General features: G+C 36.7%; 1 protein-coding gene across 1 annotated transcript in view; it reads right to left on the bottom strand.

The window, feature by feature from the left end:
* PATJ (PATJ crumbs cell polarity complex component) overlaps positions 1–19,719 on the bottom strand; it is a 363,753-nt gene that overhangs the window by 270,394 nt on the left and 73,640 nt on the right. Inside the window, exons 17-18 of the mRNA XM_042951928.1 lie at positions 17,331–17,492; positions 13,921–14,052 (exon numbers count right to left, since the gene is read on the bottom strand). Of these exons, the coding sequence (XP_042807862.1) occupies positions 13,921–14,052; positions 17,331–17,492 (294 nt within the window). The remainder of the gene's footprint in view (positions 1–13,920; positions 14,053–17,330; positions 17,493–19,719) is intronic.

Raw genomic sequence — 19,719 nt, 5'->3', positions numbered from 1 at the left:
TTTTTTTTTTTTTTAAGGAGAAAATATACATAGGAGAGAAAGACAAGGAAGACAGCTATTCAATCCACTAGTGGTAGGATGGGTGTGGATTAGAGGTCAGGGGACAAGTTTTGAGCCCCAGCTTGGTGCCAGCCTGGCTGTGTATAGTTTCAGAAGTTCATTTCTCTGAGTCAGTTTCTTCAATTGTAAAATGAGAACACTGGATACATGACAGTTAGGATCTGTTTCCCCAACTCCAAAATCCTGTAACTAAATTTGACAGAGTATCTTGAGTCAAATTTGTCATTAATTTCTACCAAAACATTCAGAAAACCACTGTAAAAAGTAGGGAATGATGGAAGTTAATTCAAAACACAGCTTCAGTAATGAAAAAGATGTACACTCTGGTCACAAATATGGTATAATTTCAGTTAGTGGGGTCTTTTAAGAACTCATAAAAAGGCCACTGACTACATAAGATCTAACTTCCTGGATATTGTACCATCAAAACGAAACATATGACAAAATGTTTATGACATGTGCCTTTTTTTTTTTAATAAGTTGAATCTTAAAACAACTTATGTTTTTCCCTTTGCGATTTTTAGATTGCAACAAAGACATGTCAGGGACTATTACCTGAATTAAAATCACTAACATAGTTCTGGTTTAAGATAGTGGGATGTAATTAATTATACTAAAAGAGCTTCTGATTTGACCAACAAGCTAAGCATTTACTTTTAGGAAAGAGAAATAAATGTATTTATAGTGAATGTAAGGCAATAAATAAATGATTTGATGAATAATGGGCAAGCTACCTTATTAGAATTTAATCCCATTTTTAACTATTTTATAATATAGCCAAGTATCACACTAATCGTACCAATTACCGCAACACCATCGTGTTCAAAGTACCCACAAAATACATTCAGTGCACTCAAGATAGATTAAACTGATATGGTTCCTGGCTTCTTGTGTCTTATTACTTCCTAAATACCATTAGGCATTAAGAATAGATTTTTCCATGCATCATACATAGAACCGAACAGTCCCTGAGCAGCACAGTAAGCACAGCATGTGAGGCAATTAAAAGTGCAATGAAAGAGAACTGGACAGAGAAACTTGCTAAAAATTCAAAATATATTGCAAACAGGAAAAAAAATACAGAAGCTTGCACATAATTTTATTCTGCATAGCTTGGTACTTCAAGTCTATTTTAAGCCCTATAATAATTTAAATGGTTCAACCAGGAGTCCCATGGAAATTGCTTCTTGAAGACTATCGCTTTCTTTTATCCCCCTCTAGTCTCTGATTAGATATTTTCCTTGGATATTAGATCTGTTGCTTGAAGGTTTCATCTACTGAAAATTTTCTGTCATGCTGTAATTGTTTCCCATTCACTCCTGGCCCAGGACTTTTGCTGGTTTTAAGGAAAATAAAACAAAATCAGCCACACAAATGTTCTTTATCTGTAAGTCCCCTCATTTGTCTGGAAAGTCCACTAGGCAGACAGTAGTACTCAAGTACAGACTCATACCCTCTATTAAAATTACAGTAGTTGAAAAAAAAATGCCATTGGATGAAATGTGAATATACTTCACATTATGGAACTGCACACTTAAAAATGGTTAAGATGGTAAATTTTATGATATGTCTATTTTACAAAAAATTTTCTAAGTAGAAAATGAATTTATAAATAAATATTGCAATATCATCCAAGGAAAAAACTACAGAAATTGAAAGCTACTATGATGCAGGGCAAGTATAGACACATAAAATTTGTAAAAGCTTTTCTAATGTTAATTTTGGAATTTATTTTCATTTTCCATACAAATCATTCTCAGCTTAAGCATTTAGAAATACTAGCTGAGACTTGGGTTTCTCGTCTGTAACTGGGAAGAACAACAGTACAGATTTCATAGAGTTGTGCAAAGCATTAAATGACACAGGTCACATAAGGGACTTTATAAGTCCACAACAAGCACTTCATAAGCGCTAATCCTATTCTATGGTTATCACTGTGAAGATGATGATGGAGAAGTCAGTAGGAAATAGGAGATTGAGGAGTTAACAATTATCACTGAGTTTACAGTCTTCTAAATTCAACTGAGCATGTGTGATTTAAACCAACAGTTCTATCAACTACTGAACTATTTGTGATATGATGCTTATGTGGTAACACACGGAAATAAAGAGCTGACCCTACACTCTCCAGGTTACGAAGATCTCTGCATCAGAAGAGAAGCTCAGAGCAGCACAGCATCCTCAGCCCTCCTTCTCTCTTGAAGCAGACACTGAAAGACAGGAGCCGTCTCCAGGCTGGGAGGTATGCTGACAAGCATAGCCATAGCAAGGACACAGGATGCCATTCACTCTTGAGAAAAAATTCTGTGATTTTTTTTTAATCCTTGAAAGGGCAACCAATACTCTGTAGTATGTAGCATGCAACGTGCAGAATAAAACTTTGCCAACTATGAAACTGTTCAGGAAAAAAGGCCACAGAGTCCTGCTGGAAAATCTAGGATGCAACACACATAGTTTGCACTCTCTGGTGGTAAGAAAGCAGCCAGGTCTCAAAAGCACAGGCCAGGTGGTAAGAGTAGAGGCGAGGGACCGCAAGGTTCAGAAATGATCTCAAGTAAACCTTTTGGAATTGTAGTAAGTATTTTTCTCTGGAAAGACAACTGGAAATTTTTTTGTCTTTCATCATTGTGTTAAACCACAGTCATGAAGAATCAATGTTGTTCCTATCACACTACTAGAGCACAGACTTAGGAGCCCAGCTCCACCCACTAATTGGGTGATCCTGAGCAAATTCCTTAACCTCTTGCCATTTTCCTAAGTCATAAAATGAAGATGATTACAGGACCTACCTCATGGGGTGGTAGGGATGATTAAATCAGTTTATGTGTATATCGAGGCCTTAATGTGCAACACAGAGTAAGCAGTACATAATTCATAATTGCTATTTTTACCATGTGAAATGTGAGTCCTGTTTTTCATATAAAATATGAGAACACAAAGTTTCTCAAAGGATTTTTCATTAAAAGGAATAAAACTCACAAATTTAGATAGTTAACAGATACTAAAGAAAAAAAGACTTGAAATAAGGACCAAGTAATCAATTCTAGGACAGGAAATTCCTGTGCCTGGAGTGTCCACAACCTGTTTGTCTACAAGGCATACCTCAGTTCCCTGTGAGGCCCCTCTGAATCCTAAAAAACAATCATCACAGAGTCTTAGTCTTACTTCCAGCACTGCTAAAACCATAATGTATTACACAGAGTTGTTCTCAAGTCTGTTCCCTTTATTATATTTAACATATGTTTATTTATCCACTGACTGTCTACTCCCGATTGAATTTAAATTCCATGAGGACACGGAGTCTATGATTTACTTTGTTCACTACTATCTTCTTCCTGTCTAGAACAGTGCCTGCCATAGAAGATACTCAATATATATTTGTTAAAGTTCTTTAATATCTCTTTTCATCTTTATATACCCCATACTAGGTCATACTAAATGGACACTTTTTTTAAATGTTTATTTATTTTTGAAAGAAAGAGAGCGAGCACGCATGTGAGAGCAGGGAAGGGACAGAGAGAGGGAGACAGAGGATCTGAAGCAGGCTCTGCGCTCATAGCAGATTCTGACATGGGGCTTGCGGGGCTTGAACTCACGAGCAGTGAGATCATGACCTGAGCCAAAGTCAGCCACTTAACCAACTGGGCCACTCGGGTGCCCCTGAACAATAATTTTTTTTTTTGAGGGAGACAATGAGTAACAGGTATAGTCACTGTGTGCTCAGATTCTATGTTTTAGAATCGTCATCATTTTTCAGTAACTGGTAACATTATTTTATGCCTAGAAAGTGTGGGCATTTATATACATCTTTTATTTAATATTTATAACTTTATAAGGCAAATATGATTTCTATCTTAGAGATCATTATTTTAGTAAACTGAGAATAAGGAAGACTAACAAGCCTGTCCAAAGTCCTAGGGAGTCACAGCCAGAATGAAAATCCTGGTCCTGACTCCTAAGCTAGTGCTGTTAACCATCCTATGTGTTCACAGTGGCATACGGGTGAATGTAACATCTGACTAAAGTAAAATACGAAGGGAACAGCTGAAAGGGAAACCTGAGCCCTAGAAAATGGTATGTAAAGATCAGGCAGCCAATCCCCTTTCATGCGTCATTAACAAATTAGGCCTTTGGTACCAGAAGGAGGCAGCACACTTCCCAGCCCTCACTGGGAATAGCATGGCTTCTCTGGATCACTGCCTGGCTCCAAATGACACCCACACACAGGGCAGAGCAGTACAAATCACCATGCCTTGGGAAAACAGATTCTCAATACCTGTTGGTGTTTTTGATTCACTCTTTCTGCTCTAGGAAGGGCTATGACGGTCACCTACTGCCATGGCTCTCGAAGCTGACATCACAACCAAGTGAGGACTTCTACAAGACACCCACACACAGAGGCAGGGGAAGACGGGGCATGAAATAGCTCTGAAGAACGATTTTCTTCTTTAGACCAACATTGTTTCTTGAGTTATTATTCTGCTTTTAATTACATGGGAAACAGATACATAGCTAGACTGATATCCACTAACTTCCTGGAATATGTTCAGCATTTCACAAGATAGATGTAATTACCAGGTTTTGCAGTAAATCAGCTCTCTGTGGTTGTTTCATAAACACTTCGGCTATTTGTGAAATACTCATGAAAGGTAATACGACAAATATACCATTTACAGGATCTCCTCCTCCTCAGCATTGCCTTCTACTACAAAGCAGAAACATTTGTTAAAAGGGGAGCCACCCTATTAGAAAGCACCAACCAGCTGATGAGCATTTGCTCCCTGCCCTCTATTCTCTCTCCCCACCATTAGACACAATGGGATTTTTTTTTTTTTTTTTTTTTTTGCCAAATTCGTATTCCAGAGGAGCCATGAAATTCCCGTAAAGTTCAACATCAGGCCTGACTTAAGATCTTTGGGGCCTCCTGCTAACTTCATCCCCCTGCAGCTGCCTCGCTAAGGCAAGCTTTTGATCTGTACTATCTGGATTTCAAGCTGATATACACACAGCCTCTTTGATCTCTTATTAAGTGGCTTCTGGTCTCCTGATGCCTTTAGTCTTGCTGAACTGTGGTTTTTGGAAGTCAGTCATCATCCTGAGCACAGTACAAACTCCACACACCAGGAGTGAGCTCCCTTCATTCACCCACTTCGCAGGCTTGAAAAGCAATCTTTAAGCCATGAGAGAATTTCCCCACTAGCCACAATCAATCCACTCCATGAACACACTACTAAGAATTATTTTTCAAATGAAGCAGCTTAAAATGATTTAAAGGATACAGAACTTTCCCATAGAGGGAAAGGGAGCAAATCCTCTGTGAAAAGAAATCTTCACCCCAGTTGGCACTGAAGCTTACAGTACTTTGATGTTAATAAAAATAAATGTGGACAGGAATCAGGGATGAGCACAGAATAGCCTTTATCAGTCCCAAGTTCCATTAAGCAAAAGTGACCTTTAAATGCAGATGTGTGGTTTGTTCAACAGCAAGCTATAGGAGGATATATTTATGAGAACATGTATACGACCATTAGTAGCAGATTGATGGCATTTTTCTCAGTCTTACTGTCTTAATCCTACCTGGGTGAAGTAAACCCAAAGAACTCCTTTAAAAAAAAAAAGACATAAGCAACAAAAGAAAAAATCAACAAGATATTGGTGTCCATGTTATGAGATCCCTTGAGCATGAAAGTGTAGCTATATAGTATATCCTCCGTGTCTTAGATTCTGGAATTAGTGTAGGTTTGTAATTGGCTTTTTAATATTACTAACATAGGCTGTATTATATGTTAAAATTATGTTGATACCTATCTAATTCTATATCTTAAAGTCTATGAACTAATCGCCTAATAAGAACACAAAGATACTGGACTTCCACAAGTTAGTGAACACTATGTATTCTTAACAGCATTCACCTAAAATAGCAAAAATTAAAATCCTTAATTGCTTCTCTTTATAAACTCAAGTTTTCTCATAAACAAGATTAAAACTGATAGAAGAAATAGGAATAGACTTTTGGGCACTAGCAGCATTGTATGAATATAAACCATTTATGCCCTTAGCTTCAAAAACCAATAAATTAATTACTGCCGGGATGCCTGGATGGCTCAGTCAGTTAAGCGTCCGACCGGAGCTCATGTCATGATCTCACAGTTCGTGAGTTCAAGCCCCAGGTCAGGCTCCATGCTGACAGCTCAGAGCCTGAAGCCTGCTTTGGATTCTGTGTGTGTGTGTGTGTGTGTGTGTGTGTGTGTGTGTGTGTGTGTGTGTGTCTCTCTCTCTTTCTGCCCCTCTCCCACTCACGTTGTTTCTCTCTCAAAAATAAATAAACATTAAAATTTTTTAAAGTAAATACAACAATTAATTACTGCCAATATAAAGTCGAAACAAAATGAATAGTTATACATTGCTATCACTTATTAATCTGTCCATAGCATGGAAAATCATTAGCAAATTCATGAATTAGGCACCTGCTAAGACTTTGTTTTCCAGAGAATTATCTAATTAAAGAAATGACACTACATAAGAAGGCATCAATTTTAAGTAGTCTAAATACATAGGAGTCTCACAAATGGTTATATGCAAGCAATTTAGTAAAAATGTACCAAAATTTAAAAGATATGTGCTCTTTTGATGAGCAATTCTAGGAATTCATCCTAAGAATCATCCCCACCTTTTTACAAAAGAGTATGACAAGGATATCCACTATAGCTACATTTGAAATGCCCACTAAATAGGTACAGGAGATTGGTTAAATAAATTACTATACATCAATAATAATATACTATGTGGTTATTAAAAAGAATTACATAGATCTATAAATACCAAAATGAAAGAACATGTAACTGAGATAAAACACAATGTGCTTAAAGTATGTTTGACATACTCCATTTATATGTAAAAAAAATTTTTTTTAAACTACTACTTTTATTACTTTGTATGTATAATATATCTCTGAAAAGAGACAAGAAAAACAGGAGTTTTTATCTAGGAGAAGTGAAGGGACTATGGTCAGAGGTAGACTTACTTTTCACAGGATACCTTTATGTACTTTGAATTTTTATGCCATATGTATGTATCACTTATTTTAAAAACATTCCTTACGTTCAGAGGAAGTCATTCTGTTGCACATATAAGAAAAAAGCCAATTTAGGGGCACCTGAGTGGCGCAGTCAATGGAGTGTTCAACTTTGGCCCAGGTTATGATCTCACGGTAAGTTCGAGCCCTGCGTCAGGCTCTGTGCTGACAGCTCAGAGCCTGGAGCCTACTTAGGATTCTGTGTCTCCTTTCTCTCCCCCTCCCCTTCTCACATTCGGTCTCTCTCTTTCAAAAATAAATAATAAACATTAAAAAAATTTAGAATAAAGCCAATTTAATGCCAAATACATGAAATTTACACAATCTCTTCCTATAACTTTTTAAATCTTTTAAAGAGAATTCATCTAATGGAGTTAGGAAAAAGTCAGGCAAAAACTACATACTAAGTTTTTCTAACAAACACTAAGCCATACCATATCCAAGACTCAGCAATACTATAGTCATTCATATTCATACTCTTTGGGCTTTATAACCCATTTCTTCTGTTAAGAAAAATTAATCTTTTTTTTATACAGAGGAATATTTTCACTATTATTTTTAACAAATCATCATTCGTCTTTGGTCTTTCAAACAACTTTTTAAAATATTGCTAACAGTATTTATGTGTGAATCACCTCTCAATGGCTGTGCTATTATGCTTTCTATTTTTATCTATCTTAGAGTCTGAGATAAACCCAAAGTCTTTTAAAAATATCGGCTTTGGCAAAAATTGAGTCTGTCCATATCAGGAGGGGAGAGAAACGAGGACTGGGATGTGGGAGGAAGGAGAATTATTGGTTAATAAATTTTACCTTCTAAATCACTGAAATTCAAAAGTACTAAGAATGGCAATATCATGGCTAATGTTCAAAAATTGGCTAATGTCAAACATTTCCAGTGAATTATAATCATGAGGGGTTATTCGAAGTTCAACATAAATCAAAACACCAGAAAATATCCACTTGCCGTCTTTAATACATAAGGTCAACCTAAGGTGAAATCCACATGATTCTAAATTTATTTCAAGATTTTTGGTAGAAATTAAAAATTACAGACTCATACTACTAATAATTGCTTCATTATTGAACACTAGCCCACAACAAATTAGTAGCACTAATTTAGGATACTTAAATTTGTAATTATTTTCATTGGAAACAATAAACACTAGCTCTTAGAAAATGTGTATGAGGACACTATATTAATTTTTAATACTTACGAAACTTCCAGATAAGCATTAAAAATGAGAATACTATCTAGCAACTTGTCTTTAAGATATGAAATTTTTTTGCAAGCTGGAAAAACAGGAAGATCTGCTGTAATAAATTTAGTACAAAGATCTCCTGTAATAAAATGCATGCATCATGAAAGGAACAGCATAATATGGTAGCTAAAAGCATAGATTCTGGGAGCCAACTGCTTGAGTTCAAATTCTAGTTCTGCCACATACTAGCTGTATGAACTTGGACTAGTTATGTAACCTCTCTGTGCCTCAGGTTCCTCACTTCAAAAATGAGGATAATAGCACCTACTCTTGGGGCACCTTGGTGGCTCAGTCAGTTGAGCATCCAACTTAGGCTCAGGTCACGATCTCATGGTTCATGAGTTCAAGCCCCGTGTCGGGCTCTGTACTGACAGCTCAGAGCCTGGAGCCTGCTTCAGATTCTGTGTCTCCTTCCCTCTCTGCCCCTCCCCTGCTCATGCTCTCTCTCTCTCTCTCTCAAAAATAAATAAACATTAAAAAAAAAAAGTCATGGGACATCTGGATGGCTCAGTTGGTTAGGCGTCTGACTTCAGTTCAGGTCATGATCTCATGGTTTGTGGGTTTGAGTCCAGCATTGGGCTCTGTGCTGACAGCTCAAACCCTGGAGCCTGCTTCAGATTCTGTGTCTCCCTCTCTTTTCACCTCCACTACTCATGCTCTGTCTCTTTCTCTCTCTCAAAAATAAATAAAACATTAAAAAAAGAAATAATAATAGCACCTAGTCCATAGGGTTCTTGCAAGGAATACGTACGTAAAACAATCAGAACAATGCCCAGCAAACAGTAAACACTCAGTAAACGTTAGCGATTATTACTGGATTTGTATTAGTTTTAGTTGTATTAATATTAGGATTAGTATGAGTATTAGTACGATTCCAAGGAATAAAGACATTACGCGATTGAGACAAAGATAACTCGAGCACAATATGTAAACCACATCTAGAAACTGGCAAGAAATTATACCATAAAAAATTATAAAAAATTTCTGAAGTTTTATGTTGCTTAGAAACAGAGTATACAGTTAAGCCATTATATTCATGTTCTTGATAAATTAGGCACATCACTGTTTTCCATGGCACTATCTTACAAGATATAATATTATAGTGACAAATGACCCTTCTAACATGGTACACATATAGGACAGGATTTTAACTAGCCACTACATGGAGTAGTGCCTAGAAATATTTGAAACTAATAAATATCCTACCTCCATTCAAATCCCAGCCAATAAAGCTAGTATCACTTTATCTTAAAATCTAATGAGGAGGCTTACCACCTGAATCACATTTACGATGTCTTCCCTGTCACTATCTCCTTTTGCTTTGTCCCAATCTGTTTTAAATGGCTTTCATGAAAATGTATTTCCACTTTGCATTTCCAGACTTTCACCTATCCAGGAAGCCACCCCATAGTTCCATGGCCAATTCAGCATCCTTTATCTGCTCGCTCATCTTTTCCTAAGGTTCAGTTCAATTTATGTAAAAAGCAAATTGCTGGCCAATAATCCACAATTGGATAATTCACATATGGTTTATCAAGAGTTGGCTGCATTTTAGAATATAATTTTACAATTAAATTTAGACTTCACTAAACAAAGGCATCTACTTATTAATTTTCCTAAATAGATGGCTAAAAATTGACAGTACAAATATATTGTAGTACGGCTATATATTAAAGGACAATATCAAGACTTCTGTAGTTTATTTTCTAAGTTGGATGATTATCGATATTCATATACCCATCGTAATGTTAACATTTCCCACTTCTTTACACATTAATTTACTTAATCCACACCAATCCTTTGAGCTAGACATTATCCCCATTTTATAGATGAAGAAATTGCGTAAGTACCAGTACAACAGATGCTGTATATCATTTAGTCAGGTTCTTGAGAAAGTTCTTACTATTCTAGAGAAAAACTGGTGAGAAATTACTATTGCAAAGTAAATTTTCAATCTCTTCAATATTGCTAATGCAGTCCTTTACCACCGGGAAGCTCTCCCACTGTCCTAAAACTTTCCTCTGGTGGCCAAAATGTTTCTACGGTATTCTTATTCTAAATGTACTAAGAGGGAGAATGGGATGGGGGTGGGTTTGCATTGGTCCTATTCAGCTACCTAATAAATTCATACAGAATATATTAAATACAATAATAGCCAGGAACATGGCCTTTCATGACTTTTGCTACACCTTCACCTGGCCTTGCAAAAAATGTTTGAACTTTAGAATTTATTACCTGATTACAACAAGAGACAATATAACCAATTAATTAACTTGCCCCAAACCAAATTTTAAATTGTGTTTATGTGTCATCTAAATGTCATAGTGTTTAATAGTTCTACATACCACTGACAAATGGTGAAAACGTGCCAAATACAGCTGTAAGTAAATGGACTTAAGAAAAAAGTTCAGTTCAAGATTGAATGTTTTTTCTCCCAAGGGTTAGCTACAGAAGTAAATAAGCTGAGCACTTTAATATGAATCAAAGTAGCATTTCAAAAATGAAATATTTTTCCATCAGTTCTCTGAGAAGCACAAAGGCAAAAGGAGTATCTAACACTTCTTTTGCAGCAAAATTACTTTATATAATTTGTAGAGAAATGTCTGTATATGTAACGATGATTATGAGGAAGATGGGGGAAAAACCTAGAATTTTATTTTATTTTTTAAGTTTATTTTGAGAGAAACAGAGAGAGAAAGAGAGAGAGAGAGAGAATACACAAGTGGGAGAGCAGCAGAGTGGGGTGGGGGGAGGGGGGAGCAGGGAGGGAGAGAGAGAATCCCAAGCAGGTACCACACAGTGAGCGTAGAGCCCAATACAGGGCTCGAACTCATCAACTGTGAGATTATGCTCTGAGCTGAAATCGAGAGTCAGACACTTAACCGACTGAGCCACCCAGGCAGGTACCCCTCATTGGCATTTATATGTAAGCGTTTTTTTTCCTGAGAGATAGAGAGAGAAAGAGACAGAGAGCGTGCACGCTAGAGCGAGCATAAGCAAGGGTGGGACAGAAAGAGAGAGGAGAGAATTCTAAGCAGCAGCCTCCATGCCCAGCACAGAGCCCACATGGGGCTCAATCTGACAACTGTGAGACTACGATCTGAGCCGAAATTAAGAGTCCAATGCTTAACTGATTGAGTCACCCAGGTGCCCCTAGAATTTTATAAATAAAAATAAATTTCAAAAAACCAAAGTATGCTACATGTCATACCTACAGGAATGTGGTGAAGAAAGAAATTTTCCATATTTGGAACTATTTTTAAGTGTAAAGCTCAGAACTGCTAAAAGAATTCTTCTGTTAACTAGAGGTTAAATTCTTAAGGACTATCAAACTTTTCTTTCTATCCTTTACTGAAGTTTGGTTTGGTTTTTATTTCTGAAACACTTCTCTGCTTTAACATGGGCAATATTCGAAATATAAAGCTTGCAGATAATGTCATTTAAGAGGGTAAGCATGACCATTTTAATATCTTATGTAATAATGCAAATACATATAGCTCCAATGATAATGGAAATGTACCTGAATATCTAACACTACATCTGAAAGGTGTTTTCTAAACTAAATGCTAATGATCAAAATGGTAAACAATAAATTTCGTTGGATGTGTTCATTTAGTTCCAGTTAATTTTGGCTAACCTAGAGGTGCCTGCGTGGCTCTGTCAGTTGAGCGTCAGACTTTTGATTTCTGCTCAGGTCATGATCTCATGGTTTGTGGGTTTGAGCCTTGCATTGGGCTCTGCACTGTCAGAGGGATTCTCTCTCTCCCTCTCTTTCTGCCCCTCCCCCACATACACACACATGCACTCTCTTTATTCAGTTTAAAATATTCTGCAAATATTTATCATTTACCATATGGTAGGTAATAAGGATATACGGGGGAAGAAAAATTGAGGTAGTACCTAAAATTTGTTTTATATATCCTTATATTAACCAATAATATAAGCTTCTAGAATCTTACAGTATTGATATTTCTTGATAAAAATATCTCCCCAATTATGCATTATTTAGAATCAGCAAATCATAATTCAGTAATATTCCAAAGAAAAGTTCTAATAACAGAGAGGGTTATCTGGCATAGAAATATGCCAGCAAAAATGAACAATCTATTTCAGTAATCTTAAATCATACTGCCTAAATATGGAATTTAATGTTCTTACATAATGCTCAAAGTATTTTTCTTTTAATCTGTTCCCGAATGCCTTATTATATTAAAAAAATTGATTTTTATATCACTTGGCATTTTATGTGCTTTGATAGAGTACATTTTGCTTTATTAAACCACAATGTGTTTAGGCAGCACTAAAGTATTAAAATATGCATCTTAAAAGTGAAGAGCTTTTTTGCCAACAGTTCTAAATTCCCCATGATAATCAGAAGGTCTAAAAATACTGTAAACTGGTAAACTGATACAACATATAGATAGATGTCTTATTGGGATCTTTCACACACACCTCCTCCCAAATACATTAGTGACTTGACTCTAATTATAATCGGAGTACATATAAATAAATGTCATGTGTCCTATAGTAAATACAAATACATAGTTTCATCAAGAACATTTCTGTTAACAGAAAAGCAAAACAATAAAAACCTTCATGTGAAGGGGAAAGAGAAGAGAGAATTAGGAATGAATGACTATCATGTGGATGGGGTTTCTTTCTGCGGTGATGAAGTGTTCTAAAATTAAGACTGTGGTGATGGTTGCACAACTCTGAATATACTAAGAACAACCAAATGTCATGCCTGAAATGCATGAATGTTATGGTATGTGAAACATATTTCAATAAAGCTGGGGAAGGGGCAGCTGGGTGGCTCAGTCAGTTGAGTGTCCTACTTTGGCTCAGGTCACGATCTCACGGTTTGTGGGTTCGAGCCTCGTGTTGGGCTCCATGCTGACAGCCCAGAATCTAGAACCTGATTCAGATTCTGTGTCTGTGTCTCCTTCTCTCTCTGCTCCTCCCCTGTTCTCTCTTTCAAAAATAAATAATATTTTTAAAAAAAAATTTTTTTAAGCTGGGGAAAACAATCCCTCCATCTAAAAAAATTCTTGAAGGGTCACCTAGGTGGCTCAGTTGGTTGAGCATTGGACTTTTGATATCAGCTCGGGTTGTGGTTTTGCGGTCGTGAGGCTGAGCCCGTCATCGGGCTCCACACTGACAGAGAGGAGCCTGCTTGGGATTCTCTCTCCCTCTTTCCCTGCCCCTCCTCTGCTCACATTCTCTCTCTCTCTCTCTCAAAATAAATAATTTAAAAAATTTTTTCAAGCTCCAGTTTCTAAAAGCATCCATGGGTATAAAACTATTGCTTCCCTCACTATTCAATTATTATATCACCCATCATTTTATTCACTAAGAAAGCTACCAGTTGCAAAGGTAACAATGGGAATTTTAACACCTGTCTTTGGATGATAGCATTATACATCAAATCATTCAGTTTTCCCTAGTGGGTGCCTTAAATAATTACTTTTTCACATACCTTTAAAACAAACAAATCCCTCCAGAAACTCAATACAGATTTTTATACCTGGTAATCCAAAATGCTGAATCCCAAGCCTTTATGATCTTTTACAAGTTCAACTATCTTGACTTCAGGAGACCATAATGCTAATTCCCCATCATCATCATCTTCAGTATGGACATCTACACTGTGGTCAGCCTGAAACACCAAAGAAGATAAATGCTTCAAAACATTGTCCTTTCAATTCTGAAAAGAATTAACATATCAGGAATCTCATAGCTTCTTCTCAAACTGGGAATTCTCTTTGGCATGCATAGTTTATAATCTTTTCAAAAGGGGCATGCGCTGGGGTACACACACTCTAGGATAAGATCCTCAAGAAAATTCAAGTACTTAAAAATGCAGGCTGCTCATACAGTTGGATTTTTTTTTAAATGTAAGTAACTGTTTCATTCAAAATATTGACACTGACCTCTTATACTTCAATGAGGTCTGTCATCCCATTAGAAGCATAAAAGGAAAAATATGTGATTTAAGAAAAAATGTAAATATCATACAAAGTCAAAGTTTATAAGATATTTAAGTAGCAATACCTGAATTCACAATTACAGTGAGAGACAGAAAGATGCCAACAAAGAGAGAGACTAGTGTAAGACAAAAGGGAAACCACTTCTGTTGGCTCCTGGAAGTTAAGAAAAACTTCACTAGAAAAACAAAGTGGGAAAAACCCCAAGTCCTTGTGAATTGTGAAGGTCTAAATACCAGATTAAAAAAAAATCACTGAGTTGAAATAAAGAAGATCTGGTCTTGGATGGAGGACGTAAGCCAGCAAAACTATTCGATACAGAGATCCTTGGTTATTTTCCTTGACTTCACACTCCTGAGTCCCCCTATTCCAGACTCCTTCCCTCCTTTTAGGTAAAAGAGTCACTGCTATATGGAATTCTAGGAAGCTAAATCATAGTGGGTCAATGAGTCAACTACACAGAAGGAGAGAAGCTGCTTTCAGTTTTCAATACTATTTATAGCATGGTATTATTTTTTATATGATCTATCTTGCTCAAAATACTCTGAACTTCTACCTAAAGCTCAAAAATTATCTTCTTTTTCTTTGTAGCAACTAACAAAACGACAGGCTAGAATGGAAATTCTGTGTGGGCTACCATGGAGTTTACCGATGGTTATCTGCTCAGCCCACAATACAGCCTGGCGTGCACTAGGCACTTGATAAATATTTGTTCAATACATTAACAAATCATCCATCTTTGCATTTCCCTTGAAACTTTCTAAATAAAGCTATGGACTAATTTTTCAAAGTAGACTTCTTAAAACTTTGGGTGCTCTTAGTAAATAAAATCAAAGTGCATCGTTCCTATGAATGTAATTTTGAGTGACTTGCATAAGAAAATCCATTTAATGAAATCAAAGGGAGGAGGCCCCTCTAATGTGGAAGAGCAAGGCACCAGAGCAAGTACAAAAACATTTTTAAAGTTAGGGTTGGTCCAGATCTCAAACTGTCCCCACAGGACATGGAAAGTCAATACTCAATTCATGGTGGATTGAATCGAAACATGGGAACAATTTCTGGGTTCTTGAATTACAAAACTTGAAATTAGGGGGATTCACTGAATCAGTAACCTCTGTATATATCAGTCTGATGTGAGGAAATGATATTTAAAAAGAAAACATTATACCTTCCAAAAAAGTAAAGTTCCAATACCTAATACGATGTGATTGATGTTTTGCTGTGCATTTAATATCCTCAATGATTAATGAGCATTAGAATTTTGGCTAAGTTGTCTAACCAGATAAGGTTTAAGAACCTAAGATGATATAGGGATAAATGGAAAAAAAAAAAAACAAAAAACAAAAAACAAAGACAGATGGAAAAGAAAGCCAGGATTTTAAGAAACCGCATACACTTATAAAACCTAAGCTTACAGAAATTTCAAGGCATCTAAGGTATGTAGGATATTATACTCCAACCTGAGATATATCACTCTGATAGAATCAATTCTGCCTAACTCTGTATTTACAGAATAGAAAGCAATCAACTAATGGGCAGCAAGGTTGACATTTAGAATAATTCAAAGCTGTTGTTTACCCATTGTGGTAAAGGATGACAGATGGGAGCACAGAGTCAGCAAGCTGGGTTGGTGATTTACACACCCTGTAAGATTTGATTAAAGGCATTTTTATCAACCTTTAGAGGTAAGCCCTCATCCACACTGAATTTTAGTACGATAGTAAGAATCACAAAAGTGAGTCGAGTCTCTTCTTTGAAATAGGTTTTACCAAAGATAAACATTAAAAAAAAAAGATTGTCAATCAATAATCAATAATGGGTGGGACAATTCTTGTACACCCAGTACAGAATAAAAACACTATGAGACACAAATTAATTCTAAGATATGGCTTAAGCGGGAGCGGGGTTGTCATGTCGCATGAAAGACTTTGTGACCTACGACAGTGCTAGCCTCTTACATACTTTAGGAAATTAGTAAACAAAGATGGGTGGACTGGAAGAGTCAAGAGCTATAGTTAACTTTTCCTGAGCACTTTCCACGTGGAAGGCATTGCACTAAAGAACTGTGCACATAGTATTTCATTTCCTTCTCACACAAACTGATGAGGGTGGTAAGTACTATAAGGATCCCCAATTTTCAAAAGAAGATGAATATTCAAAGGAAGTTATCTGCTCCAAGATTCACAATCATTAAGTGACAGAGGCACAGTTAGAGTCCATATATGTTGAAATTCAGACCACAGGCAGGTAAAAGGCTCTGTGTACGTAAACTGGTGTTAATAGAATTATAATCTGTAAGAGTCTGGAAAGGGGGGAGGGGTAGGGAAAGCGGCATGAAAGATGAGGTTACAAATGGCATAAAATGGCAAAGCATGTGCTTAAAACTGTTTTCATAATCACAATGTTCTTTAAAATAAAAAAAAAATTAAAAAACAAAACAAAAAAAAAAGAGTACCAAGAGCACAGAAAATGTTATATTCTTCTCTGACCTTCTGAAGGCTTTTATAGCAATTTTTACTCACTTCAAAACCGGTCATAGATCTTCATATTTTTAAGGCTCTGAAAAAGGGAAGTCCATTAGATATTTAACACTCATCACCATCTTAAACTTAAGATGAACTGAGTTGAACTGGGATCCAGAAGTAATGAGCCCAGGAAATTACTAAAAAAAAAAAAAAAAGTTCTCTAAAATCAAAGTGCATGCATGTTAATATCTCCACCATTTCAAGTTAAAAAAATTAAAAAAGGAAGAAAAAAAGGTTTTATGATGTTAAATGAAAAGTAACAGTTTGAAAAGCTATGCATTGTTGCCTGTGAGTGCTACTTTAGTCATATAAAAGAGGGAAGAAGTGTCTCCCCTCCCTTCCTATCCAAATTCACTCTCCAGGGCATCCTGGATGAACAGGCATTCCTATGGGAACCGCATATGGGAACCATATTCAGTTAGTACCTCTATCTTGGGAAGAGAGGCTTCAGTGGTCCTTGGTTCATCTACAGAGGCTTCATCATCAAAGAGTCGTCGACAGCAAACCAAGGTAAAGGGAGGCGGCACTTCTTTGAGAAAGGAGACTGCTTCTCGGCGAGATTTCCCATAGAGCTGCACACCATTGACCTAGAAAGTCAAGGGACAAGTCAGAACTGAGTAGGCCCCAATGAAAAAACCAAAGTCCCATGCTTACATCAGAATCAAAACAGTATTATTTTATTTTTCCTATAAACAAAGGGTTTAAATGTATTCACGTTATTTTAGCAGTAACCAAACATAAAAAACTAATGCATAAGTGTACAAAACTAAATGCATAAAAATTAAAGCTAAACCTTGACTGAATTTCAGTGAACAAAGTATAACGTGTGAAGATTACAAGTGATGTGCCTAATTTTTCACACCTCCATGGTTTCTCTTTTCTAGACTCCGATGTTGAATTCTATCATCTACACATCTCTCTTTAAACATTAAACATCATCGATAACCTTTCTAAGATGGTCTCCTTGTGCTTTTTCATTTCATAAAAATACCACTAACAGATATTAACACTAAATTTAAGGCTAAAATTAAAACCTGCTCAGCTTATAATGTGTAGGTAACAAAATCTAGAATACTCAGCTGTCAAAATTTTTTTTCACATGCCATAAACTAGAAAATCCTAGAAAAACCCTGTCGATCAAAAAGAAATACGTATAAGTGTGCCTCTATTCTATTCTTACATGCTCTGACACAGCCATCAAGTACAGGAAGTGTGCCAGTTTTCCAATTGCTTTTTGTATGTCCCATGTGTTTAAGTTGCTTTTTTTTCTTTTTTCTTTATTTTTGAGAGAGGGAAAGAGAGACAGAGCACGAGTGGGGGAGGGGCAGAGACAGAGAAACACAGGATCTGAAGCAGGCTTCAGGCTCCGAGCTGTTAACACAGAGCTCGATGCAGGGCTCAAACTCACAGACCATGAGATCACGACCTGAGACGAAGTCTGATGTTTTACCGACTGAGTCACCCAGGCGCCCCTGTGTGTCCCATATGTTTAAAAGAACAAAAAGATAACCAACTACTCCTTACTAATGCTTAGTGCTTACCACCAAAAAATTTCCTAAATTTCCTATTTTAGTGCATAGTCACAATATTTTACACCAAAGATGATTTAGAAAGATAAACCTATTCTAACTTTATATATATATGACCTAAGCTCCAGGAGCTCTCCCAGTTCTGACTAAATGCCACCAAAAGCTGACCTGTCTGCTACTCCCTCAAAGCTGAGGCATGAATACATCCAGGCATCAAATCATCTTTTCACATCTGGACTGGACTCCTACCTTCCTGGGAGGGTTCCGCAACATTATTAGTTTTAAAGATATCTCTGGTCTGGCATTAATTTCTGACAGGTGCAGTGTTAATGTCCACATAACTGGAGGGGCTGACTTCCTGGGAGAAGAAACCTTTGCACAAAATCTGTCATTCTCAGACAATATGACACTGTGAGTCGTTGGAAGTATCTCATCAGCAGCTGCCCGAGCCCCAAGTCAATCGTCCCTGGGAACTACTCTCAGGCCTGCAACATACAAGTACTTAGCGATCAGGCTGGACGCCATCTCTCTGCCTCCTAATTATTTACAGAGAAATCACCACCTAGTAAAGAGACCCATATGTGCTTCAGGGAGCTAGTCCTAGTAGGAAAGTAAATACCGTCTCCCAAGACTTTATGACTGATGAAAGGGAGCCAGGGGACAACAAGTTCAACAGCTAATAAAGGTTTTTCCTTGGAAGAACTGACAGTCAACCTTCACAGGTCATATCATGTCCACAGTGCCAACTGGTGCCACAAACACAGGAAGTTCTAAAATCACCCAAATGGGTAGTACCCTGTACTGGAAATAAAGCAAGCCGATATAACCAAAGCAGGAATTCTACCCACATGCAAGTATTAGTTTGTGTTTCACATTACTTCAACAAATTAGAAAATCACTTTTCAGGTTTTTATCTTGGAGTACATTTAAATATTTATTTAGCTCATTATTTATTCATTTGAATTGTCTCCAATTATTACAGCAGGTGCCTGGTAGTCCTCCTCACTACTTTCTACTGCTAAAGGGATTGGTCACATTTCCCATTACCAATTCCTATCTAAGAGGATTTATGGCTGCTGTAAATAGCTGCTCTGGGCTGAGACTTGGCACAATGTTCTAACCCCAAAGCACATTTGTGTTTCTGGTTTTAAGCTCTAAGGAGTATGCTACATTACACACACACACACACACACACACACACACACACACAAAGTTCAAGAGTTTATTGGCTAACTTTAGACAGCTTTTTTTTAATTTCTATATTTGATTATTCAGAATAAGCCAA

The sequence above is a fragment of the Panthera leo genome, chromosome C1, assembly GCF_018350215.1.
Source record: "Panthera leo isolate Ple1 chromosome C1, P.leo_Ple1_pat1.1, whole genome shotgun sequence".
NCBI classification, from domain to species: Eukaryota; Metazoa; Chordata; class Mammalia; order Carnivora; family Felidae; genus Panthera; species Panthera leo.
This window is presented reverse-complemented; position numbering and strand designations above follow the sequence as displayed.